The 27,534-nt window shown below is 40.5% G+C and overlaps 1 protein-coding gene across 5 annotated transcripts in view; it reads left to right on the forward strand.

The window, feature by feature from the left end:
- The first annotated feature begins 2,938 nt into the window (after window positions 1-2,938).
- Window positions 2,939-27,534, forward strand: part of ZNF273 (zinc finger protein 273) — a 46,102-nt gene continuing 21,506 nt past the window's right edge. The window contains exons 1-4 of one of the 5 annotated variants that reach the window (XM_063814245.1): window positions 2,939-6,377; window positions 25,344-25,432; window positions 25,895-26,021; window positions 26,511-26,606. In XM_063814245.1, coding sequence (XP_063670315.1) covers window positions 25,988-26,021; window positions 26,511-26,606 — 130 coding nt within the window. In that variant the 5' untranslated portion in view covers window positions 2,939-6,377; window positions 25,344-25,432; window positions 25,895-25,987. Of the gene's footprint in view, window positions 6,378-10,850; window positions 11,722-25,343; window positions 25,433-25,894; window positions 26,022-26,510; window positions 26,607-27,534 lie in introns of those variants that run through there. The other 4 variants (XM_063814244.1, XM_054655596.2, XM_527768.9 and 1 more) reach the window with 4 other exon arrangements.

A 27,534-nucleotide genomic window follows, 5' to 3' on the forward strand; every position in this document is an offset into this window, starting at 1 on the left:
TACCACTTGCAGCTACTTATTATGTATCACCAGCCAGGCACTTTTTCTACTTAGTGGTCACCTCAGCTAAGTCATAAAGACACAGAAAAGAGTGCCTTGCCCCAGGTTCACAGCTGATAAGTGCGGTGTGGGAGAGGAGGTGCTGAAATCCACATTTATCTAAACCTTTCAGACCCATGTGCATTTCTCCATTTTTACCACATTGTCCCCTCCTTGGTGACAGCCTGGGCTGCTGCTCCTGCCTCTCACTGGCCTCTCTGCCTCCAAGCTGCCTGTGCCTTAGGAAGCTCCGTGTTGCACTTTTAAACCAGCAGCCCAATCCATCCCTCACCTACTTGTGCCTTTCAATGACTCTCATTGTCCTCAGAAAATGACCCTGGCTCCTAGGTGTCCACACCTCTGTGGCCCTGAGCAGGCTGACAGAAATAAAACTGCATGCCTCCTTTCCTTCCAGTGAAAAGAAATCACTGGATATTGCAACAAAATTTAAACTTATCATTTAGGAGAAATCAGAGTATCCTCTTTCATAGATAAAAAACAGTATTCAACCCTAAAAGGAAAGAAAACAATTCTCTTGAATGCTGCCACACTTGGAAAAACAATGGAAAATAAACACTGGAACCAGCTAGACCTACCAGAGTTGCTGAGGGAGGATTAAATGTGTTATTATGTAATTTGCTTAGCAACAGTGCTTGGCTCATAGTTAGTGCTCAGTAATATCAGCTATTCTTTTTTTTATTGTAAATAGAAGAGAAGCTAGGAATGAATCCATGACCTTGGATGGGCATCCTCTGTCTTCCCCAGGACAGGGGTTCAGTGTCATTTTCCAGGAACCTAATGAAGCAGCCTTGTTCTTCTGGGGTGATACCCGAGATTTGTTGCCTAATGGTCATAAAAAACTAGGATGTGGACACACAAGAGTGAGGTTAAGAGCAGAAGTTTAATAGGTGGAAGAAAGAGAAAAGCTCCCTGTGCTGCAGAGAGAGGGGTCCCAAATGGGCTGCAGGATCCACAGTGAAATGCATGGGATTTTATAGATGCCTGATGAGGGGGGTGGTGTTTGATTTACATAGGGCACGAAAGATTGGTTGGACCAGGTATGTCATTTGCATGGAGCATGAAAAATTGGTTAGAGGTATGTCATTTGCATGGATTACGGAAAATTTGCATAGGTGGCAAATTTGTGTCCACTCCCACCCTAATCTTGTATTATGTAAGTGGGTCTTAAGTGGGTCTTCTTCCTGAGCTGCATCATATTGCCCATTCCTTTACTCTACATGTAGTAACGACAACAACAACAAAAATGGAGCCTCTGTGTTGGACATGCCTGGCCCACAGGTAGCCCTTTTCTATTGGCACAGCTGCCGGCATTCACCCTTCCAAGCTTCCAGCTTGCTTATCTATGTTTGCAGCTCCATTTTTCAGGCTGATCTTTGTTAGTAGAGAAAAAAAAAATTGTCTTCCTTTTGCTAAAGGGAAGCTCTGCCAAGTACTCTTTTATGCTCACTGTCTGTCAAATATTTTTTTTCTACTTTCTGTATCATTAAGACTCATCATCACTCAGAGACAACCAAACACTGTGACATTTTGATATAACCCTTTCCAAAAGTGTATATTTTTCACAATTTTGAGCACGCATTGCATACCATTTTTTCACTGAACACAATCTATCATGAACATCTTTCCATAACTTAAAAGAAGCTGCATGCCAGAACAGTCCATCATGTTCTGTTTTCTTTCAGTAAATAGAAATCTTTAGAGATGGATCATTTTCCTTACAAGTAGATACCAGGTAAGAGAAGCAGCCTTTAAAGCAGAGAATAGTAGCTCATGCATGCTAATTATTTGCTTACTTATCTGGCTCCCCTATTGATGGCATCTTGAGGGCCAGTATGAACATGTCATGCAGTCTCCAAGCAACCCACAGTAGGCCCACCATAAATAGATGTTGTGGCCAGCATGGGAGGTGCAATGGTGAGTTGCTCTGTTTCCTCCCTCCAGTCCCCCTCCCCTCCCCTCCCTTCCCCCTCCCCTCCCTTCCCCTTCCCTTCCCTTCCTCTCTCACAAAACAGTCACAGAGAGAGGACAGCAGCGTACATGGTGAGGTGCTGACGATTCTGGTCCACTGGATCCCACCATCCCTAGGACAGTAAATACCGTCCTAGTCACTACCCAGCAAGTTACCACCACATCATTTCCTGCATGTTCCAAAATGAAAAAAGGTAATTAAGCATAAGTGCAAATAAAAAGTCATTTCTCATGTTTTTAATCTAAACTGTCACAGTTTAGTTTACTATTTTAAGTTCTTTTCCTGCTAAAACATTTGTTTTTATTTATTTATTTATTTGAGACATAGCCTTGCTCTGTCGCCCAAGCTGGAGTGCAGTGGTGCAATCTGGGCTCACTGCAACCTCCGTCTCCCAGGTTCAATTAATTCTCCTGCCTCAGCCTCTAGAGTAGCTGAAACTACAGGCGCGTGCCACTACACCTGGCTACTTTTTGTATTTTTAGAAGAGACAGGGTTTCACCGTGTTTGCCAGGCTGGTCTCACACTTCTGACCTCAAGTGGTGCACCAGCCTCGGCCTCCCAATGTGCTGGGATTACGGGCGTGAGCCTCCATGTCCGGCCAATCATTTGTTTTTTTAAAGTGACAGCCATAGGTCCTGTCCGTCTGGATATATTTTGAACTTTTGTATGTTAAATATAACACTAAAAAACTTTATTATGTTTTAGGTAATCTAAGATTGGTGTATACAAACAAACTTTACAGATTACTGTAGGGTTCAGGAAATGATGTATATAATATGACATTTATATCTGTAGTTTCTTATGTATAAATCTTCCTTTAGAAAAGATTGGCTTTTTAAAAAATGTCTCCACAAATTTAGGCTTATTTTATAAAATGTCACAACAGTAAAAAAAAAAAAATACTTTTTACCTTTCTAAAAAAGTAAAATACTCTTTTGCCATTTCATAAAATAAACCTGAATTTGTCATACTATATAAATACTGGTACTCAAATAAAATACCAACTATTTTAATCAAAATTATTTAGACAGTCTATTTATATAATTTTATGATTTTTAACTACAGTGATGGGCATTCACAAATCTTTCATAAATCAAACATATTAGTATTAGGTTTTACTTAGTAGTTATATACGAAAGATCGGGCCGGGCACGGTGGCTCATGCTTGTAATCCCAGCACTTTGGGAGGCCAAGGCAGATGGATCACGAGGTCAGGAGTTCAAGACCAGCCTGGCCAACATAGTGAAACCCCGTCTGTACTAAAAATACAAAAAAAAAAAAAAAATTAGCTGGGCGTGGCAGCGTGTACCTGTAATCTCAGCTACTCAGGAGGCTGAGGCAGGAGAATCACTTGAACCCAGGAGGCAGAGGTTGCAGTGAGCCCTAATCGTGCCGCTGCACTCCAGCCTGGGTGGCAGAGCGAGACTCCATCTGAAGAAAAAAAATTTGAAGATCTTTTCAAAATGGAGATTTTTAATTAATAATTTGGTGCTTTCAAATACACCGAAGTCTTGTGTTAATCACAGTAAGTCTGGGGATAGTGAATTAATTTTATTTTTTTATGATGTGTTCAAAAATTTTTAGTTTAACCTAATATTGATTGATGATGAGTAAACAAATTGATTTTTTTCAAATTTCATAGGTCTATTAAATTGTCAAAGATATTTTTAATTAAAAAATTCTGTCTTTCAATATTGTTTCAGGGATTTAGATCTAGTTGAATCTGCTCAACCTGTTAATCAGTGTCATGTGCCAGATTCCAATTCACTAACAGTGTGCCTGTATGACTTTTCTTTCCATAGTCTTTCAATGAAATTTTTATTACTTATTTGAATGTTATATAATACAGCTCATACATTTCAAACAAAACCACAGGGTAAAATGAGTTCTGGCTTAGTATAAAAAAGCTGTTGGCAACTCAGTATTACATATACAGATGGATGTGGCTCAACAAGAATTTAGACAAAAATATTGAACTGTAACGTGTTGCCATGATTTCGTCCCTAATGAGGTTATAAATACATCCATATTTCAGCACATATATCCAGTTGTGTTCAAATACCTCTAAAAGTGGTATATCAAGAATTCTTAGGCTACTGAGAAAACAGATTCCGCTATTACCCAAGAAATCAACTGGAAGGCATTTTTATAACCTTACACCACAAAAGGAAAAATTGAAAGGCAGTGCTAATAAATGCAAACTACATCACCTAGAAAATGGTAATCTAGAATGTCACTGTCAATATTTAAGAATTTGAACTTTCAGTATGAAAAATTTGGTAAAATAAAGCTTTTCTTTTCTTTTTTCTTTTCTTTTTTTTTTTTTTTGAGATGGTGTCTCACTCTGTCACCAATAATTGCCTATATATGTTGTAGGCAATTATTTTCTAAATTCAACAAAGTTGCAATAAACTCTTTCATATATAAATCTCACTGAAAGGCACTATCCAGTAGCTATTTCCCTCAGTCTTTTCTGGAATTTTCTATCACTTGATTCAAAACCAACCTTATTTGAATCCTAGCAATTTCTAAAGCTCCAAAGGTAATAACAAAAAGGGAGTAGAAAAGAAGCCAAGTTACCCCAAACACTAAATGTCTAATATATTTGGTTCCGCAAATGAAATATATTTGGTTCCGCAAATGAACCAAAAACCACACAAACTAAAAAACAGTGGCTTTAAAACTCAACCTAAATTCAATAGTAGCAGTCAAATCTATATGCAAAAATTAGCAAAGACACAATACAGAAACCCAGTCTGTTATTCCAGGAAAAATAATAAAATTCTTATTTTGGCATTTTTCAGAAAGAATAAATACATTAAATATGACAAAATATACCCAGTCAAGTATAAGAAAATCTTTGAAATATAAATGATTTTATTCTTATTCTTAAATATTTACTATAATATATTTAGAAGAGCTTTTCAGTGAAAAATGCTTATAGCTACTATGTATAAATTAAAACAGCCCTTGGAAAAATAGTATCTTTTATTAATAATGCAGATCGCAGCTCCAAGGATGTAAATCTGGGCTCATAGCTCATGACCCAAATCAAGCTCAGATGATCTATGTAACAATCATAAGTTATAGTATTAAATTAAAATGCTTCTAGAAATAAAAATAAAAAGAGGTAAAAGCAAATAAAAAAAGGGGAAGTGGATTCCTCACAATTACTCCTAAGGTATGGAATCAAACCAAGTGTTAATTAACAGGTGAATAAATATAGAAAATGTGGTATATTTACACAATGGAATGCTATTCAGCCCTTCAAAAGAAGCAACTCTTGTTATTTGCAACAACATCAATGAACCTGGAGGACATTATGCTAAGTAAAATAAGTCAGCACAAAAACTATAGAAGCAGAGAGTAGAATGATGATTGCCTGGGGCTGGGGGTGGAGGAGATGTGGGTCAAAAGTAATGGGTCTTCCCTATGTCTCTTACCTTAACATGTAATTTATTCTTCTCTCAGTTTTGATTCACCAGGGAATGGAATTATATGCTGAGGAGACAAAACTCAATGTTGGTAGAGCTGAGAATAGCAGTTTCCTGGTAGAACAACCACTTCTCAGCAGTATAGAAATCACTGAAAGAAAAGTGTGTCTCTCATAAAAAGCTAATGTTTTTGTTTGTTTGTTTTCAGACGGAGTCTTGCTCTGTCGCCCAGACTGGAGTGCAGTGGCGCAATCTCAGCTCACTGCAAGCTCTGCCTCCCAGTTTCACGCCATTCTCCTGCCTCAGCCTCCCGAGTAGCTGGGACTACAGGCGCCCGCCACCACACCCAGCTAATTTTTTGTATTTTTAGTAGAGACGGGGTTTCACTGTGCTGGCCAGCATGGTCTCGATCTCCTGAGCTCGTGATCCACCCGCCTCGGCCTCCCAAAGTGCTGGGATTACAGGCATGAGCCACCGTGCCCAGCCAAAAAGCTGATGTGTTTTAAGCAAAATAAGCATACGCATCAATAGTAAAATGCTTCTGGTAAAATAAAGGTTCATTTTGTTGATTTCTTTTTTTTTTTTTTTTCTGAGACGGAGTCTTGCTCTGTCGCCCAGTCTGGAGTGCAGTGGCACGGTCTCCGCTCACTGCAAGCTCTGCCTCCTGGGTTCACGCCAGTCTCCCGTCTCAGTCTCCCGTCTCAGCCACCCGAGTAGCTGGGACTACAGGCGCCTGCCACCACGCCCGGCTAATTTTTTGTATTTTTTAGTAGAGACAGGGTTTCACCGTGTTAGCCAGGATGGTCTCGATCTCCTGACCTCGTAATCCTCCCGCCTCGGCCTCCCAAAGTGCTGGTATTACAGGCGTGAGCCACCGCGCCCGGCCTCATTTTGCTGATTTCTCTTGAGCTCAGGTAATATTTCACCAAAAGGCTGGCATATATTTAGCCAAAAAAGGGATATTGTTTGAAATAAGAATATTGTGAATAAAGTTATTCTGTCAATAGAATAACATTATTACTTCATACAAGTCTTACCTGTAGTTGTACATCAAATGCTACTTTTTATTAAAAATAGTATTTTATATAAGTATTCAATTTCTATCACCTTTCTTCTCTATTTCAACACCTTCTTCACTTTACACCAATGGAAAGCAAGCCAGCTGGTGCCAGGAAAGCACGTGTTATTGCCATTTTAATGATGACAGTGAAGAACACTCGTTTGAGTGTTCTTCGTTTGAGTAGTACTCGCGTGCCAAACACTGTTCATTTAACACAAAGAACTGGTTTTCTATTTTATCCTAAATTTACTGATAACATTTTAAGCTAAGAAGACTTTGTCTCATTCAAGTGTGTTTTATGGAATTTGGTTGACATTTAAGTGTTTCTGACTTTCCTGGAATATATTATAATTTTTCATAAATCCATATTGAGTACTATAAATAAACAATCTTTTACTAAAAGCCTTTGTGAGGTAGAGTAGGATACATCAAATTTTATTATAATATGGTAAGTGTGTTAACCATGTTCCTAGTAATCCCTCTGAACACAGCATTCTCAGTTTCCAGTATTCACATTGAGTCACTTAGGGGAAATTGGTATCTCTGTAAGCAGGCAGAAGAAGGTGCCCAGTGGAGGTGCACCACATTGCATGGAAATGCTGTCCACATGCACCTTTGGGGTCTTAATTTAACTGGGCTGTCATTTGCATGGCTAGATACTTACTGAATCTGGTCATACTGTTTTTGGCAGCTAATGGCATTTGTTCCCCATAAGTTTTCTACAATTATTTGCTTTGCTGAAAAATAAATCTTTTGTTAACTTACTCTAAATTGAGAGACTAGATTTGCAATTTTCAATTTTTAAAGATGAAAGCAAAGCAGAGAAAAACAATATGTGTATATAACATGCATTTTCCTGCCTATCAAAATTCTTGTATTGCCTTGGAAACCCTAGGAAGCCACCTAAAGAATTCTCCCTTCAAATTGTTTAGCCAGAATTTTAAATTTCAAAAGGTCCAAAACTTAACAATTGAGCAAAGCAAAAATCTTGTCTTTGCTTCTTGTTAGTAATCTGTCATTTCAGAAAACATGGCAATTATGCCAAGCCATTGAAAAAAAATGTGGTTTTGGTTAATTTTATCCCATTTAAAATGTTGTCTTTGTTACTTTTATCATGTTAATCTAAGAGAAACTATCTACATAACTATTTATGCCTTCAGGAAATATTATGCCAGGCGCAGTGGCTCACGCCTGTAATCCCAACATTTTGGGAGGCCAAGGTGAGTGGATCACTTGAGGTCAGGAGTCCCAGACCGGCCTTGCCAACATGGTGAAACCCCATTTCTACTAAAAACACAAGAATTAGCCAGGTGTGGTGGTGTATACCTGTAATCCCAGCTATTTGGAAGGCTGAGGCAAGAGAATCACTTGAAACTGGGAGACAAATGTTGAAGTAGAGCCAAGATCTTGCCACTGCACTCCAGATGGAGATAAAATGAGACTCCATCTCAAAAAAAAAAAGAAAAAATATTTCTATTAAGGTGTTTAAAGTTCAGTATTGTAGTACAGTATAGCAGAATTCTCTAAAATTAGCAGAAGTTCATTGTAATTTCAAGGTTTTGTTTTTTTTTTTTTGAGACAGAGTTTTGTCTTGTTGCCCGGGCTGGAGTGCAATGGCGTGATCTTGGCTCACAGCAACCTCTGCCTCCCGGTTTCAAGTGATTCTCCTGCCTCAGCCTCCTAAGTAGCTGGGATTACAGGCATGCGCCACCAAGCCTGGCTAATTTTGTATTTTTAGTAGAGACGGGGTTTCTCCATGTTGGTCAGGCTGGTCTCGAACTCCCAACCTCATGGGATCAGCCTGCCTCGGCCTCCCAAAGTGCTGGGATGAGCCACCACACCCTGCCTGGTTTCAAGGGTTTTTAACTGTGATAACAAATGATTAGGTATGCTTTATGCTTTTTCTTTTCTCTTTTTTTTTTTTTTTTTTTTTGTTTGTTTGTTTTGAGACCAAGTCTCGCTCTGTCACCCAGGCTGGAGTGCAGTTGTGTAATCTCGGCTCACTGCCACCTCCATTTTCAAGGCTCAAGTGATCCTCCCACCTCAGACTCCTGAGTAGCTGGGAATACAGCCTTGTGCCACCATGCTGGGCAATTTTTGTACTTTTAGTAGAGATGGTGTTTTGTCATGTTGCCCAGGCTGGTTTCAAACTCCTGGGCTCAAGTGATCCATCCACCTCGAACTCCCAAAATGCAAGTGGTACAGGAGATAGAAAGAAATTGTTTAGGCAGATAGCGAGGGTAAAAGAGTCCCTGGCAAGGTTTCCCTTTTAACCAAAAGCAGCCTGAAAAATCGAGCAGCAAACATGGATAAGCAAACCGGAAGCTTGCACTAGTGAATGCCAGCAGCTAGCCAGGTGTGTTCAACATGGAGGCTCCATCCTCCCTTTCCTCACCATTGAACGTTAAAGAAATAGGCAACATGGCTGCTGGCCAGGCAGAGAATCCATCTGCATAATAAAAAGTTAGGGTGGGGGCGGCCAGATTTTCGCACCTATGCAAATAGCACAACTAGTCCTAACCAGTTTTTTGCACCGTATACAAATGGCACACCTAATCCAATCAATCAGACATTACCTTCTCAAGATCATCTATAAAACATCTTGCATTTCACCATGAAACCAGCAACCCACTTCTCCAAGAACACTCTCTGTCACAGAGAGCTCTTTTCTCTTTTGCCTATAAACTTCTGCTCTGAACCTAACTCTGTGTGTGTCCATGTTCTAGTTTTCCATGCCACAAGGATTATAGGCATGAGCCAAGGCACCAAGCTAGTATGCCTTTATTTATTTATTTATTTTTGTAGAGAGAGTCTTGCTCTATCTCCCAGGCTGGAGTGCAGTGGCTCCATCTCGGCTCATTGCAGCCTCTGCCTCCTGAGTTCAAGCGATTCTCATACCTTAGCCTCCCGAGTTGCTGGGACTACAAGCGCACGCCATCACACCTGGCTAATTTTTGTATTTTTAGTAGAGATGAGGTTTTACCATGTTGGCCAGGCTGGTCTCGAACTCCTGACCTCAGGTGATCTACCTGCCTCAGTCTCCCAAAGTGCTGGGATTACAGGCATGAGCTACCGTGCCCTGCGCTGGTATGCTTTTTCACAATAACTTCAATTCTAGAAGGGTACCCACTGGTCTTTATGGGGTTTCTGTAACGGATACTGTAACCCTATGCCACCGGAATGGTGCAGACATGCTGATTTTATTAGAATGAGTTCAGCCTTCTTGGTAGACTATTGGTATCCCAAAGGCTGACCATTCACTGCAGCTTATTAAATGTAGCTCCATGATGCCAATGAGTCCTTTCAGCCAGGTTGCCTTTTTCTTCTCATTGATGTAGTCAGGTCGTGATCTCTTTTGCTTGTCTTATGCTATTCCAGATGATAGGTGATTATTTCTTCCGTAAGTGAGACCCTCTTTTCTTTTCTCTGCCGTGGGATCCTCCTATGATGTGTCTCTTTCTCTTAAAAGCACTTGTAATCCCAGCACTTTGGGAGGCCGAGGCGGGCGGATCACATGAGGTTGGGAGTTCGAGACCAGCCTGACCAACATGGAGAAACGCCGTCTCTACTAAAAATACAAAATTAGCCGGGTACGATGGCCCATGCCGGTAATCTCAGCTACTCGGGAGGCTGAGGTGGGAGAATCGCTTGAACCCGGAGGTGGAGGTTGCGGTGAGCCCACATTGTGCGAGTGAAACTCCTTCTCAAAAAGCACCGCTGCTTCGGGCGCGGTGGCTCACGCCTGTAATCCTAGCACTACTTTGGGAGGCCAAGGCGGGCAGATCACTTGAGGTCATGTGTAATATTATACATAATATTATATATTATTATACATATTTTATATTATTATATACAATAATATATATTACATGAAAAATTACATACTGCTCACATATTAAAATAATATTTTGAATATTAGAATATTTGAATTCTAGAACTAGAATATATAACGATGAAATTGTTACAATAAATTCCACCTGTTTCTTTCTTTTTTTTTTTAAGTTTGGCTACTAGAATATTTAAAATTCACATGTGGCTTACATTTTATTTCAGAGGATTAACTCCGTTTTAAAATCTCAGGCTGCCTGCTTAAAGGACCAGAAGCTAGGAAGGTCGTAAAATCGGATATTAAATAATGTTATTATATTTTTTCCATTTGTTAATAGCCATATAATTGTGAACCTCAAATATCTGAGACAGAGCTCAGTTAATTTAGAAAGTTTATTTTGAGGCCAGGCGCGGTGGCTCACGCCTGTAATCCCAGCACTTTGGGAAGCCGAGGCGGGTGGATCACCTGAGGTCAGGAGTTCAAGACCAGCCTGGACAAAGTGGTGAAACCCCGTCTTTACTAAAAATAGAAAAATTAGCCAGCTACTCTGGAGGCTGAGGCAGGAGAATCGCTTGAACCCCGGAGGTGGAAGTTGCAGTAGCAGAGATCGGATCGTGCCACTGCACTCCAGCCTGGAAGACAGAGCGAGACTCCGAAAGAGACAGAGAGAGAGAAAGAAAAAGAAAGAAAGAAAACTGGAAGTGGGGAGGCGGCTTCCAGGTCCTAGGTAGATAAAAGACAAATGGTTGCATTCTTTTGAGTTCCTGATTAGCCTGGGAAAAGGAGGCAATCAGATATGCAATCATCTCAGTGAGCAGAGGGGTGACTTTGAATAGAATGGAAGGCAGGTTTGCCCTAAGCAGTTCCCAGCTTGACTTTTCCCTATAGCTTAGTGATTTTGGGGCCCCAAAATTTATTTTCCTTTCACACACTATACTATTTATTAATATAAATGCATATGACCTTATACACAAGGTTAAATGCAAATACCCTGTGGGTGGGCCTGGCTCAGTTCAGGGAGGAAGCCCTGACTGAAAAGCCTGCAGTTTAGGTTTCATTCTATCTTCTTTCAGCCCAGCAACTGAGCACACCTTCTGTCATTCAGGGCCTGAGGGGGCGGGTCCTTAAACATCCTCCAATCAGGGACGCTGGGCTGGGACCCGTCCAATCAGGCACGCAGCTGGAGCGGACAGGACGGCTTCCGGGATTTGGCGGGGCCTTTGTCTCTCGCTGCAGTCGCAGCTCCAGGTCTCGTCTTCACTGCTCTATGTCCTCTGCTCCTAGAGGTCCACCTTCTGTGGCCCCGTTACCTGCAGGTATTGGGAGATCCACAGCTAAGACGCCAGGACTCCCTGGAAGCCTAGAAATGGTGAGAGTGCCGGGTCCCAGATCCCGAGAGAGGGGGAGGGGCTGGTTGGAACTGGTGGGAAGTGGATGTGGCGAGACTCCGGCCTCCCTGCAGTAGACTCCAAAATCCGCGGCCGGGAGTTCTCCTTGGCGCAGCTCGGCCCTCAGTCCCCTTCAGTCATAAGATGGCTGCTGGGCTGGCAGCCGGGATCCCGGGCGTCCTGTCTCCTCCCTGCGCAGTGACCGTTCCCTGGCTTGGAGCCCTCCCTGGGCAGCTCTGCTGCCGCAGCGCCGCATCTCTCCTCGATGACTCGGGATGCAGGGTTCATGAATAGGAAGAGCTTTGGTCCATGGAGTTCCCAGACCCTCCTTTTTTCTATTAAAAATGTATGGAAGTCACCGCGAAAATATTAAAGAATTTAATCAGACAGTCATTCACAAATTATAGAGCACCCAGCTGTGGTTTGTAGTTTGTGGTCCATGGGAGGGGCATGAAGGAAAGACTTTTATAAGGTGTGTGATGAAGAAAGCCAATAATTGGTTAGGTACCGTTATGTAGTTTCTTAATTTGTAAATTCAGGGTGGACATTTCCTGGTTATGTCATCAGAGGTTAATTGGCAGTTTATGGTTGGTTAAGCCTGAATTTTGTTTCCCTCAATGTTGTAATTTACAAAAAGTTTGAGTTAGTTTTTTTTTCTTTTTTTCTGAGACGGAGTCTCACACTGTCGCTCAGGCTGGAGTGCAATGGCAGCCATCTCGGCTCACTGCAACCAACGCCTCCCGGGTTCATGCAATTCTGCTTCAGCCTCCCAAGTAACTGGGATTACAGGCGCACGCCGCCACGCCCAGCTAACTTTTTTGTATTTTAGTAGAGTCTGGGTTTCACTGTGTTGCCCAGCCTGGTCTCGAACTCCTGAGCTCAGGCAATCCACCCGCCTCCGCCTCCCAAAGTGCTAGGATTACAGGCGTGAGCCACCGCGCCCGGCCAATTTGAGTTAGATTTTTTTAAAAATGGGGACCCTAGGACTGGAGCTACCTCAGTCTAATTGCCTGCTACTTAATTGCGTACACACTCTACAGGGGATAGATTTTCCCCTGAAATTTTCACATGTGGCCCAAGCAGAGTCTCAAGACTACTCCCCACCCCCAGTTCCTTCAGCCTAACTCTGGCTTGCAGTAAAATACCAAATTTCCAGTTTTTTCTGACATTCCGAAATGCCAACTTCCTCATCCTAATTCACATTATTTTAGTGTACATTTTAGATACTGTATTTTAATTAATCATTTTTTGACACAGCATTGGATAGCACTTTAGAAAAATTTTTTTCTGTTTGAAAATATTTCCCAGGAGAAGAAAGCAAAGAATCATCCCCTGACACTGTATTGTAAAAAAATCTCTGTGCCTCTTTTTTAAATAATCTTCCCTAGGCACAGAGATCTTACCAAAATGTTTTTGGGTCAAGGTTTCCCTTTGGAAACTTTATGGAGTGATGTTTCCTCAGCCACTCCTCAGTGTTTTCCTGGTTTTGAGTTTTAGTACTGTCTGGGGATAAACCAAGATACCCACAATCGCTATGTCTGCTACAATGTTTAGTGAATATCAGCTCCTGGGTCATTTTCTCCCATAGGACAGTCTCGGGTATGGAGTGTAGCTTCTCAAAAGAGCAGGTGGATGTCGTGGGGCTGAGAGGCATCTCCTGGTGCACTTTTTTTTTTTTTTTTTTTTTTTTTGAGACAGTCTCATTCTGTCGCCCAGGCTGGAGTGCAGTGGGGCGATCGCGGCTCACTGCAAACTCCGCCTCCCAGGTTCAAGCGATTCTCCAGTCTCAGCCTGCCAAGTAGCTGGGATTACAAGTGCACGCCGACACACCTGGCTAATTTTTGTGTTTTTTGTAGAGAGGAGGTTTCACCATGTTGGCTGTACTGGCCTTGAACTCCTGGCCTCAAGTGATCCGCCCACCTTGGCGTCCCAAAGTGCTGAGATTACAAGGCGTGAGGCACCCCACGCTGGCCACACTTTTTTTTTTTTTGAAAAGCTAACCCGTTGAGACATTAAGATTGTCTTCACCCAATCCAGCTTTCATTGCTTGGAGACAGATTGCTGGTCAGCCAATCAGATGCTAGTATTAAGGGGAAAACAGAAATAATTTCTTCCCCCTGAATTCTCTAACATTTGTGAAAGAAAAAATAGTGTACCAAAAAAACTAAAAAAAACTTACTCCAGTGAGATGGTGCAAGAACTTGCAAACTAAAATGCATCTGGAGCAGTAACTGAGGTATAGTGTCTCCGAAGAGGGTGGTCGTTGAGCACTTAAGTGAGCAGGATGGGGTGGGAGAATCAAGGGATCGTGGCCTGACTTGACACGAGTCAAACACATCAGTTTTCTAATCAGCACTGCCACTCTGGGTGTTTATCATCTTGAAAAGATTTCTTCACTTTTTTTGACTTCAGTTTTTTATTGTAAGTTGCATTTTATTAGTAAAACTTGAAAGGTAAAAAATTTACAAAAAGGTGGGTTTCAGGGAGAGAAATAATATCTAATTATATAGTCCATTTGTTAAAAATTCTCATTTATCTTTTTCTTTCCCAGAATGAGTTTAAGAATTTTCTCGGGTGTGTCTTTTATGGGTGAGATCAAACAGAATTCCAAGTCTTGGCTTTTAGAATGCTAACCAAGGAAAAAAATAGGGAGAATCTCTTTTTAATTTTGGCTGTAGAAAATAAATACTTTTCCACAAGAATATGTAGTAGATAATTGGTGAGTTACTTAGATTTGTGAAAACATCAGTTCCTCTTTATGCAGAGTACATTTGTAACAGTGAATATCTCTAGTCTATGTCCTGTTATCTTGATTTCTGAGTTTAATGCTGAATTATATGGTAAAACTTGGTACCTCCCAGAAGCGTTCCCATATGACTGTTTACTACATGATTTTTAATAAAAATTATAAAATAATACGTTTATCATCTAAAAGGAATGGATACTTTTGCTTTTCTTGTTGAGGTATAAAATGTAAACACCTTAAAATGTCTTCCCCTTATATGATCACTGTGTTTGAGTAATTTTGCTGGATTTTTTAAACACTTACTTTCAAAAACCAAGTTAATACCTCTGACATGGAAATTAAAGCTTCAGCCCAGTGACTCTAAGCTAAGGCTAATATGGAGCCTGCAAAAGGAGGTTATTAAAGGCCCAGTTAGGTTCTTTTTGGGGAGCCTCCCCTGCAGATGTCCCAGCCTGCTCACACCAGCCATGGAAGAAGCCTTTATACTGAGAGAAGCTATAGAGCCCAGGAAAGCTGGGGACCCACAGGCAGATGCAGTTAAAGTTCAGATGGAACGGGATTAGGAAGGTCTTACTGGAGATGAAGTTTTTACTGTTTTAAGGCAGTTTCTAGACTTACAAAATAAAACAAAGTTATGTAAAAAAAAAATTTGAATTCCAAAAGAGTGTTGCAACAGGCAAAGTACCAACTATAAGATCTTGAGGGACTGCAAAGTTTAGGCAGACAAGATTAGAAAGAAGGTGGGAGGGGATGGCAAATAGAAGGTGGGAAAATTAGGTTTTATATCAGAGAATGTTTTACCCTGAAGTCAGCGTGTTCTTAGCTGGGACATAAAATGGTGTATGTTGGTTCAGACTGAGGGTAGCTCAAAATTCTGAGCCTGTGGGAAGAAGATAAACTTAAGTAAAGTTTGATTAAGAAATATTTCCTCTTAGCCACTGAGACCAATTCAGCTGTTTTTTTTTGTTTGTTTGTTGTTTGTTTTTAATGAGAAAAGGAAATGTGGAGTCTGTGTTTGGTTATGTGATAGGTAAGAAAAGAGCACCATCTAAGTCATAATGGGAGGGTGTTTCTTTCCATCAACTGTTCCTGGAGAGCACAAAGGATGGATAATTTTATTAATCACAGCTATTTACCAGGATTATCTATGTGCTTCATCTTTCCCCACCTCTTTTCTTGGTCCTATACATTTCTTCCATTTGAGTTTTCCTGCGTTGTGTCTTTTATAATAAACTGGTCAACATAACTACAGTGTTTGCTGAGTTCTGTGAGTAGCTCTATCAAATTATTGAACTTGAGGGAGGTTATGGGAGTCCCAAATTTTTAAACAGTAACCCCAGTGTATAGATGGGCCTATGGAATTTGTGACTGGCATCTGCAGTGAGGATAGTGTTGTGGGACTGAGCCCTGAATCAGGGTCTGTGCTGACCCTGGGTGGTGTCAGAATTCAAATGTTAGACAGTTAGTTGGTGTTAGAGAATTGCTTGGTATTCCACAAACTCTAGAGATTTGGTACCAGAGGAAAGATATCACAGAAGCCTGGCCTGAAATGGAACTCTGGGTGTCTGGGAATGGGAGGCTCTGCTCTCCTGTACACAGACTGTCACACTGCCCGTTGTCCTGTGATTCCAGGTCTCCTCCCAGGGTGAGCGAGAACTGACAACTTAGAGGAAATGAGCTGTGATAACAGACCCCTTTTTTCCACAGCTGCCACCACAGGATTCCCACCCACTCTCAAACATACGCACTAGACATTGATGTGTCCACACCCCTCCCAGGACTAGGAACCACCCTCAGGAATTTCACCACAACATTTTTGATCCTGGTATTTTTTGCCAAAAATCCACAAAAGTGTCTACATGTCTCTGGGGATATCCCCACCCCCAGACACTGAATCTGCAGTAGCAACCTGCTTCCTCTACCAACCAACGGTTCTGTACCACCTGTTCATAATCTCATCTGCCTGCATGGACACAAATCAGAGTACAGCCCCCCTGGGCCACTATCTGATAGCACAAACAAATCCATCCACTTACATTGCACTATTCTCCACTCATGGATTTTTTTTCCTTTTAACTTTTATATTTGGTTCGTGGTACACGTGCTGATTTGTTATATACGTAAAATTGTGTTGTGAGGCTTTGGTGTGCAGATTATTTTGTCACTGAGGTAGTAAGCATAGCACCAAATAGGTACTTTTTCTGATCCTCTTTGTCCTCTCACCCTCCACCCTCAACTTGGCCTCTGTGTTTGTTGTTCCCCGCTTTGAGTCCATGTGTTTTTGTTTGTTCGTTTTGAGATGGAGTCTTGCTCTGTTACTCAGGCTACAGTGCAGTGGCATGATCTCACTGCAACCTCTGCCTGCCAGGTTCAAGTGATTCTCCTGCCTCAGCCTCCTTAGTAGCTGAAATTACAAGCACCTGCCACCACGCTTGGCTAATTTATTTATTTTTAAAAATAGTGACAGGGTTTCACCATGTTAACCAGGCTGGTCTCAAACTCCTGACCTCAGCTGATCTGCTGGGCTCTGCCTCCCAGGGTGCCATGTGTTATTATTTAGCACTTACTTATAAATGAGAACATGTATTTGGTTTTCCATTTCTGCATTAGTTCGCTAAAGATGATGGTCTCCAGCTCCAACCATGTTGCTGCAGAGGACATAACCTTATTATTATTTTTTTAGGGCCACACAGTATTTCATGATGTTTATATATCATATTTTGTTTTTATTAAATATTTTGTTTTATTTTGGAGACAGGATATTCTATTGCCCAGGCTGGAGTACAGTGGGGTGATCTTGGCTGACTGCAGCCTCAACATCCTGGGCTTAAGCAATCCTCCTACCTCAGCCCCCAAAGTAGCTGGGACTACAGGCATATGCCACCACACCTAGCTAGTTTTTCTTTTTGTATTTTTTGTACGTACGGGGTTTTGCCATGTTGTCCCAGGCTAGTTTCAAACTGCTGAGCTCAGGCAATCCAACTGCCTTGGCCTCCCAATGTGCTGCGATTACAGGCGTGAGCCACTGCACCCAACAATATGTTTTCTTCTTCTTTTTTTTTTTTTTCTGAGACAGTCTCCCTCTGTCGCCCAGACTGGAGTGCAGTGGCACGATATTGGCTCACTGCAGCCTCCACCACCCAGGCTCGAGCGACTCTCCTGCCTCAGCCTCCCAAGCAGCTGGGATTACAGGCATGCACCACCATGCCTGGCTAATTTGTTTTGTATTTTTTAGTAGAGACGGGGTTTCAACATGTTGTCCAGGCTGGTCTCCAACTCCTGACCTCAAGTGATCTGCCTACCTTGGCCCCCCAAAGTGCTGGGATTATAGGTGTGAGCCACCGCACCCAGCCATAATGTTTTCTTTATCCGGTCTACTATTGATAGACATTTAGGTTGCTTCCATGTCTTTGCTCACAAGTACTATTGTGAATAGTGCTGCAGTGAACATGCATTTGCATGTGTCTTTATAATAGAATAATTTATATTTTGGGGGGTATATAGAGTATTTTTTGGGTATTCGGGTTGCTGAATCAAATGGTAATTTTGATTTTAGTTCTTTGAGAAATCATCACACTGCTTTCACAGTGGTTGAACTAATTTATACTCCCACTAACAGTGTATAAGTATTCTTTTTTTTTTGCAGCCTTGCAAGCATCGGTTTTTGTTGTTGTTGTTGTTGTTTTTTGTCTTTTTATTAATAGCCATTCTGACTGGTATGAGATTATATCTCACTGTGGTTTTTCTTTACGTTTCTCTAATGATTAATAATGAGCATTTTTTAATATGCTTGTTAGCCACATGTGTGTCTTCTCTTGAAGAACATCTGTTCATGCTTTTTTCCTAGTTTTTTTTTTTTCTGGCAAACTTGCTTAAATTCTTTATTAATTTTGGATATTAGACATTTGGCAGAAGCATAGTTTGCAGATATTTTCTATTGTTCTGTAAGTTGTCTTTTTACTCTGTTGATAGTTTCCTTTGGTGTGAAGAAGCTCTTTAGTTTAATTAGGTCTTATTTGTCCATTTCTGCTTTTGTTGCAATTGCTTTTGGTATCCTCAACATGAAATATTTGCCAGTTCCTATATCTAGAATGGTCTTTCCTAGGTTATCTTCCAGGGCTTTTGTATAATTTTAAGTTTCAAATTTAAGTCTTTAATTTATCTTGAGTTGACTTTTGTATGTAGTGTAAGGAAGGGGTCCAGTTTCAATCTTATACATAGTACTAGCTAGTTATTCCAGCACCATTAAACAGGGAATTCTTCCCACATTGCTCTTGTCAGCTTTGTAGAAGATCAGATGGTTGTAGGTGTGTGGCATTATTTCTGGGCTCTCTATCCTGTTGCATTGGTCTATGAGCCTGTTTTTTGTTTTGTTTTGTTTTGTACCAGTACCATGCTGCTTTGGTAACTGTAGCCTGGTAGTATAGTTTGAAGTCTGGTAATGTAATGACTCCAGCTTTGTTCTTTTTGCTTAAGATTGCCTTGGCTATTCAAGTTTTGTTTGTTTTTGTTTCATATGAATTTTAAAATAGTTTTTTTTTTCTGTTAAGAATCTTTTTGGTAATTTGATAAAATAGCATTAAATCTGTAATTTTTTTTTTTTATTTGAGACGAAGTTTTGTTTTTGTTGCCCAGGCTGGAGTGCAATGGCGCAATCTCGACTCACTGCAACCTCCGCCTCCTAGGTTCAAACAATTCTCCAGCCTCAGCCTCCTAAGTAGCTGGGATTACAAGCATGCACCACCATGCCTGGCTAATTTTTGTATTTTTAGTAGAGATGGGGTTTCGTCGTGTTGGCCAGGTTGGTCTCAAACTCCTGACCCCAGGTGATCCACCCACCTCGGCTTCCCAAAGTGCTGGGATTACAGGCCTGAGTGAGCCACTGCACTGGGCTAAAGTGTGTACCTTTAATGCCTAGTTTGTTGAAGGTTTTTTACATGAAGTATGTTAAATTTTATCAAAAGCTTTCTCTGCATCTATTGAGATAATCTTGTGGGTTTTGCCTTTAGTTTTGTTTATGTGATAAATAGCATTTATTGATTTGTGTATGGTGAACCAACTTTGCATTTTAAAGACAAAGCCTACTTGATTATAGTGAACTAGCCTTTTTTTTTTTTTTTTTTGAGATGGAGTTTCACTCTGGTTGCAATGGCATGATCTCAGCTCACTGCAGCCTCTGCCTCCTGGGTTCAAGTGATTCTCCTGCTCCAGCCTCCCAGATAGCTGGGATTACAGGCATGCGCCACCATGCCTGGCTAATTTTGTATTTTTAGTGGAGACAGGGTTTCTCCATGTTGGTCAGGCTGGTCTCGAACTCCCGACCTGAGGTGATCCACCCGCCTTAGCCTCCCGAAGTGCTGGGATTACAGGTGTGAGCCACTGTGCCTGGCCAAGTTATTTGTATTTTTGTATGTCCAGTGGTAATGTTCATTTTGTCATTTCTAATTGTATTTATTTGAATCTTCATTAATCTCGCTATTGGTTTATTTTATTAATTTTTTCAAAGATTTAACTTCTGAATTTCTTAATATTTTGTATAGTTTTTTTATGTCTAAATCTCCTTCAGTTCACATCTGATTTTAGTTTTTTCTTGTCTTCTGCTAGTTTAGGGATTTGCTCTTCTCTTATTCTTTTATTTGTGATATTAGGTTGTTAAATCGAGATCTTTCTAACTTTTTGATGTGAGCATTTAATGGCATAAATTTCCCTCTTAACATTGCCTCAGCTGTGTTCCAGGGATACTGGTATGTTGTATTTTTGCTCTCATTTGTTTCAAAAAACTTCTTGATTCCTGTCTCAATTCCATTATTTACCCAAATATCATTCAAGTGCAGGTTAAGTTCCATATAATTGTATGGCTCACCGTAAACTCTGCCTTCTGCGTTCAAGCGATTTTTGTGCCTCAGCCTACCTAGTAGCTGGGATCACAGGTGCCCGCCACCATACTCAGCTAATTTTTCTAATTTTAATAGAGTCGACGTGGTTTCACCATGTTGGCCAGGCTGGTCTTGAACAGATCTGAGGTGATTCGCCCGCCTCGGCCTCCCAAAGTATGGGGATTACAGGCGTGAGCCACCATGCCTGGCCATTTATGTTGTTTTTAGTTGGAGAGTTCTGTAGATTTCTATTAGGATTATTTGATCAAGTATTGAGTTTAGGTCCTAATATCTTTGTTAATTTCCTGCCTCAATAATCTGTCTAATAGTGTCTGTGGGGTGTTGTTGTCTCCCACTATTACTGTGCTAGAATCGAAGTCTCTTCATAGGTTTCTAAGAACTTGCTTTATTCATGTGCACTCATGAATAACACCTCTTTTCTTCTGTTCCCTCCACCCCATAAACATTCTTTAAAGTGCACACAGTGTGCCCAAGGCTACTCCTTAGATGCCGGAATCCAGTTATCTACTGAGTTCAGATGTCCAAGAGTTCAAGAGCATGTCCTGAGACCTGGCTGTTGTAGGAGAAAATATAAATTAGAAATAAGAGGCTTTATGATTCTGTTTCCTGAAAATAAGGGAGAATATTTTGCTTTTCTCTGTTTTCTTAAAGCATTTAGATTATATGTAGATATTTTTCTGCTTTTTTGAATATATGTAAATCATATGAACAGCTAAATAAACCCTTTGTTTTCTTTTTGACTCAGGATTCATTTTAGTTGTTTTTTTTTTTTTTTTTTTTTGAGATTGAGTTTCGCTCTGTCATCCAGGCTGGAGTGCAGTGGTGCGATCTTGGCTCACTGCAACCTCCGCCTCTTGGGTTCAAGTGATTCTCTTGTTTTAGCCTCCTGAGTAGCTGGGACTACAGGTGTACACCACCATGTCCAGCTAATATTTGTATTTTTAGTAGAGATGAGGTTTCGCCATGTTGGCCAGGCTGGTCTCGAACTCCTGACCTCAGGTGATCTATCCACCTGCCTTGTGGATAGATCCCAAAGTGCTGGGATTACAGGCCTGAGCCACTGCACCCGGCCAGCAACTTATTTTCTATTCTTGCAGATCCAGTGATTGTTTCACAAGTCACAAAAAAGTAAATATAAACACAATAAAAATTCCTTTAAACTACATTGAAGTTTTCCTTTCTGTGTCTCTCTCATCTGTCTATATTTTGTTTTTATTCTATGCATTTTTTAAAAAATCAGTGACAGAGAAACAGAAGAAGAAGTAAAAATGCTGGGCCCTTCATCTAAATCCTGGGAATTATTGAACGTTTGGTACTAGCTCCCAGGGTGTTACGAGGATTCAATCACATAATGTGTTATTTCCAGCAAAGCGCTGTGTAACATACTCTTGAGAGTGAGAACACGGCGAACACAGTGTCTGCTTAATAAACATTGCAGTAGTACATGTGTACATGCTGTTTTTCAAATGCAGACTTATTCAGACATTGCTGCCTTCTGTTTAATCTGTAAACTTTAAAGAGACAGCGAAGAAGATACTTTAGGGTGGAGATGGATTGTCTTCACTTGTGTTATGACAGGAGTGCTTGAGTGTAAGGTACACTTTGCTGTGCCTGCTTCCTCTAACTAGAGCTAATAATGAGCCTAAGGGGAGCAACATCAGCACTGACGAGGACTTGTTTAAAACACCCATTCATGGACCCTTTGCAAACCTGCAGAATAACATTACATAGAGTTGGGTCAAAATTACCAAGTGATTTATAAGCTCATTAAAGTCTGAGAGGCAATGCTTAGCTAAGTGGTTATTAGCTCAGGCTTCTAATGAGGATTACATGGCCAATTTGCAGAAATCTTTTTACTTGTGCCCTTTCCACAAGTTCTGTTTAATGCTCTTGGTGGAAGCATCCATGTTGTTTTAATTATTAGATTGGTGCAAAAGTAATTGTCGTTTTCGCCTTTTTTTGTTTTTGAGACAGATTTTTGCTCTGTCACCCAGGCTGGAGTGCAATGGCTTGATCTCGGCTACTTCAGCCTCTGCCTCCTGGGTTCAAGCGATTCTCCCACCTCAGCCTCCCCAGTAGCTGGGATTACAGGCATGCACCACTACGTCCTGGTAATTTTTGTATTTTTTTTTTTTTTTTTTTTAGTACAGATGGGGTTATGAGGTTTGGCCATGTTGGTCAGGCTGGTCTTGAACTCCTGACTTCAGGTGATCCACCCACTTTGGCCTCCCAAAGTGCTGGGATTATAGGCATGAGCCACCGCACCTGGCCTGTTTCTGCTATTTAAAAAAAAAAACAAAACACTATTATTATTACTTATTATTTTTATTTCTTTTACCTTGCCTTAAAAAAAAAATTGGCAACAGCCACAGTTACTTTCACACCAACCTAATAAGTGCCTCATGTGATTCTAGAGTGAGAACAGAATCAGCTATGAGGGGTTCAAAATACATTCATGAGAGTTAATTTCTGCCTTTGTACTAAAGGGTGGTCACAGGGCCAGTTCTGTTTGAGTTTGGTAGGAACAGGACAGTACAGCCCATATTGCCATTACTGTAGCAGAAATTGCTGGTGTCTGTGGCAAGGGAGGGCACCTGAGGATAGATAAAGAGAAACTTTATTTTTATCTCTGTGGAGCAGCTCATTGTTCCTGAATCTTTGCTGTTATAAAGAACAGAAATGGGTGGGCTTTATCTGTTTTGGACTTTTTCATGTCATCTGCCTGTGGGTGTGGTGCTAGCAGATAAACAGGCGGTGCTGACACTTCAAAGGCATATTCTCAAGATGCAGGTGTAATTTGTCCAGAGACTCTCATCTAAGAAGGAATCCCAGAGAAGGAGGAGAAAAGGGGAAAAAATGGCCTTTTTTTTTTTTTTTTAGCTAAACATGTCTCAGATCAAGAGCTGTGTCCACTCTGCCTCCTGGAATGCCATGCGTTTAGTACTTGTAAACCTCTGCTTCTCTACTTGCATTTTTCTTCCCTATTAAGTTTATTTTAACTACTTTAAAAAATTCTTATGATAGTCAAGCATCTCTGAAAAATACTTCTTTCCTATATACCAGAGCCTACTCTACTTTCTCTACATCGTGGCTTCTTATATTCCATGCAGAATTCTCACATGACTTTGTGATGTGCAACATTAAAAATGTTTCCTTTGTGGCTGTGGATACTCAACATTCCTATTGGGGAAAAGCTGGTGCTGAGACCAGCTCGGTCAGGGAGAACCTAACCCAGCGGCGCTAGAGGAATTAAAGACACACACACAGAAATATAGAGGTGTGAAGTGGGAAATCAGGGGTCTCACAGCCTTCAGAGCTTAGAGCCCCAAACAGAGATTTACCCACGTATTTATTGACAGCAAGCCAGTGATAAGCATTGTTTCTGTAGATTATAGATTAAAAGTAGTTCTCATGGGAAATAAAGGGATGGGTTGAAATAAAGGGATGGGTTGGGCTACTTTTCTGCAGCAGGAGCACGTCCTGAAGGCACAGATCGCCCATGCTATTGTTTGTGGTTTAAGAACGCCTTTAAGCGGTTTTCCGCCCTGGGTGGGCCAGGTGTTCATTCTGGTAAACCCACAACCTTCCAGCGTGGGCGTCATGGCCATCATGAACATGTCACAGTGCTGCAGAGGTTTTGTTTATGGCCAGTTTTGGGGCCAGTTTGTGGCCAGATTTTGGGGGGCCTGTTTCCAACAAGCTAGGGTCCTTTGTAAATATGGAGAACATGTAATGTTGGGGTTTCATTTGTGTTCTCCAGTAGCTCTATGCAGAACAGAATTAACAAAATGCTTATTTAAACAGGATAACATTTATTACCCAAAAAGTTCTAAAAAATAATTACTCAGAGATGGCCAGACATGATGGTTCATGCCTGTAATCCCAGCACTTTGGGAGGTTGAGGTGGGCAAATCACCTGAGGCCAGGAGTTCAAGACCAGCCTGGCCAACATGGTGAAACCTCGTCTGTACTAAAAATACAAAAATTAGCTGGGTGTGGTGGAACATGCTTGTAGTCCCAGCTACTAGGGAGACTGAGGCAGGAGAATCGCTTGAGCCTGAGAGGCAGAGGTTGTAGTGATCAGAGATTGCATCACTGTACTCCAGCCTGGGCAACAAGAAAAAAAATTATTAGGAGAAAACTGCTCTCTACGGTGTTGAAGACTACTTAAAATTACTGTTAAAAATAACAACATAAGATAGGCACGTCGCTCACGCCTGTAATCCCATACACTTTTGGAGGTTGAGGTGGACAGGAGTTCGAGACCAGGCTGGCCAACATGGTGAAACCCCATCTCTACTAAAAATGCAAAAAAAAAAAAAAAAAAAAAAATTAGCTGGGCATGGCGGCAGGCGCCTGTAATCCCACCTACTTGGGAGACTGAAGCAGGAGAATCGCTTGCATTCGGGAGGCGAAGATTGCACTGAGCTGAGATCACACCATTGCACTCTAGCCTGGGCAAGGGAGCAAAACTGTCTCAAAAAAAAAAAAAAAAAAACCATACACACAAAATAACAACATAAGAGTTATCTGTATCTTGAAGAGGGCATAAAACTGATGTTTGTGTATGGTTAAATTCAGACTATAATTTACTTTTGCGAGGGGCAATATTGAAGCAGTGATGCTGTGTTTTTCTGTGTGCCTCAGCTCATCATACAAATCTGTCCTGGTTCAGTTGATGTTAATGATTCACTTGGTATACCTATGTAACAGAACATGTAACCTATGTTACATGTTCTGCACATGTAACCCAGAACTTAAAGTATAATAAAATAAAAGCTCTCTGACAGATTTATTTTTCTTACTATAGAGTTAATTATTTTTCTCTTCTTTATTAAGTATCTTTATGCATCTGATGTGCATAAACCATCACATTTAATCTGGAAGCTGCCCTTCTTTCTTAGGTTTCCTTTGTATATATTTGTCTTTGGAAAATAAAGGCTCTCATCTTTGTTTACAGGCCAGAAAAACTGGGAAAATCACAGGCTCTTCCACTTACTGGATGTTTGACAAAATATTCTTCTTGGGCCAAAAACATTGGCATTACTGGTGAGCTTGTTAAAAATTTGGAAACTCAGACTTTATTCCAGATCTTCTGGAAAGAAAATCTGCATAACAAGATCTCCAGTTTATTACTGTACACATTAAAATTTTAAAGCTAGCTTGTAACACAGCATTTCTTTTCTATCTGAAAAATATACACAGCTGATTCTGTATGATGTAAATATAGCACTCACAAATGTACGTGTTTGTGTTACTAATTTTATACTTTATTATCTAGAAAAGTATCATATATAAACTGCTATTGTGGATCTTATGCTACTCTTTTGTCAGAGTTAGAGAACACATTTGAGAATATTTCTGTTTTGAAAATTATTTTATTGGATAATTTTAGTCACTCCTATAAGTAAAAACCAGTTCTCTTTACTTTCACATTCCACCTTGAGTCAAATTAAATATTCTGTCCAGAGCAAGTTGGTAAATATGTTTTTGTGTGTGTGTGTTTTTCAGGGACCACTGACATTTAGGGATGTGGCCATAGAATTCTCTCTGGAGGAGTGGCAATGCCTGGACACTTCACAGCAGAATTTGTATAGGAATGTGATGTTAGATAACTACAGAAACCTGGTCTTCCTGGGTGAGGATAATTTTAATACATAATTTAAAGGTTTCACTTCTCCTTTCTGTAGAATGTTTTTTGGAAATTTCTGCTTTGCATAAATAAATTTTAGATCCCTATTTTCAGCAAAATCCTGGGGATTTGTTCATTTAGAAATGAATTTCTTCAAGATGTTTCATCTTGACTTGAACTTTCCACATTCTTGAGCTACTCTGTATCCTTCACTCTAGATTAATGGTAATTCCAAAAATTTAGTGGCATAAAAGTTGCCCACACCGTAAAATCTAATTGCCACCACTAATTTTTCATTCCATAGTACTGAGTAGTGAAATTAAGAACATACAAATTTAAAATATTTTTTAAATATTTAGAAATTTACATTACTAATTAGATATTTTGGGATTAATTTACTAGAATACTTAATTACATCCTCTTTACTGAGCACATTACTGGTTGATAATTGGAGAATATGAGCAAGATTCATGTTACTCATTTTTAATAAAACAGGTATTGCTGTCTCTAAGCCAGACCTGATCACTTGTCTGGAGCAAGGAAAAGAGCCCTGCAATATGAAGAGACATGCGATGGTAGCCAAACCCCCAGGTAGGTGAGAGTGATAGCGAGTATAACAGATGACACAGATGACAGGTCTAAAGGTCAAGGAGAAAGTCAGTTCTTAAAATGTGATTTGGGCCAGGCGCGGTGGCTCACGTCTGTAATCCCAGCACTTTGGGAGGCCGAGGCGGGCGGATCACGAGGTCAAGAGATCCAGAGCATCCTGACCAACATGGTGAAACCCTGTCTCTACTGAAAATACAAAAATTAGCTGGGCGTGGTGGCACATGCCTGTAGTCCCAGCTACTTGGAAGGCTGAGGCAGGAAAATCACTTGAACCAGGGAGGCGGAGGTTGCAGTGAGCCAAGATCGTGCCACTGCACTCCAGCCTGGAGACAGAGTGAGACTCCATCTCAACAAAAAAAAAAAAAAAAAAAAAAATGTGATTTGGGAAGCTGCGTTCAAAAAAAGTAGTTTCTGGAGAGCTGGATTTTTTTTTTTCCTTTGCTCTCACATAGGAGCATATTCTGTCTTATGCTTTTAAATTCTCTAAGGATTCTACTTTCCCTTCAGTGATTTTCCTTCAAGTTTATGGTGAAAGCTAAAGTCCTATTCGTGGCATGCAGGAAACTGCACAATCTTACTGCTTTTCCATTGTTTTGGGGGACACACAGATATCTGCATAATTTTGAGAAACTCTGTGTTAAACTATTTTTCATGTTCTCTTTTTGCATCACATCTGAAATATGTGAGAGTAGTTTATATTACATTGGGTTTTGTTCATTTTTCTGTACATTTAATCCTGTTTTTGTTACTATAGTCTTGAAATATAGTTTGAAATTATAAAGTATGATGTCTTTCTACTTTGTTCTTTTTCCTCAAGATTGCTTTGGCTATTCAAAATTTATTGTAGTTTCATGTAAATTTTAGGATTATATTTTCCATTAGTGTGAATAAAATACCATTGCAATTTTGA

Source organism: Pan troglodytes, chromosome 6, assembly GCF_028858775.2.
Source record: "Pan troglodytes isolate AG18354 chromosome 6, NHGRI_mPanTro3-v2.0_pri, whole genome shotgun sequence".
NCBI lineage: Eukaryota > Metazoa > Chordata > Mammalia > Primates > Hominidae > Pan > Pan troglodytes.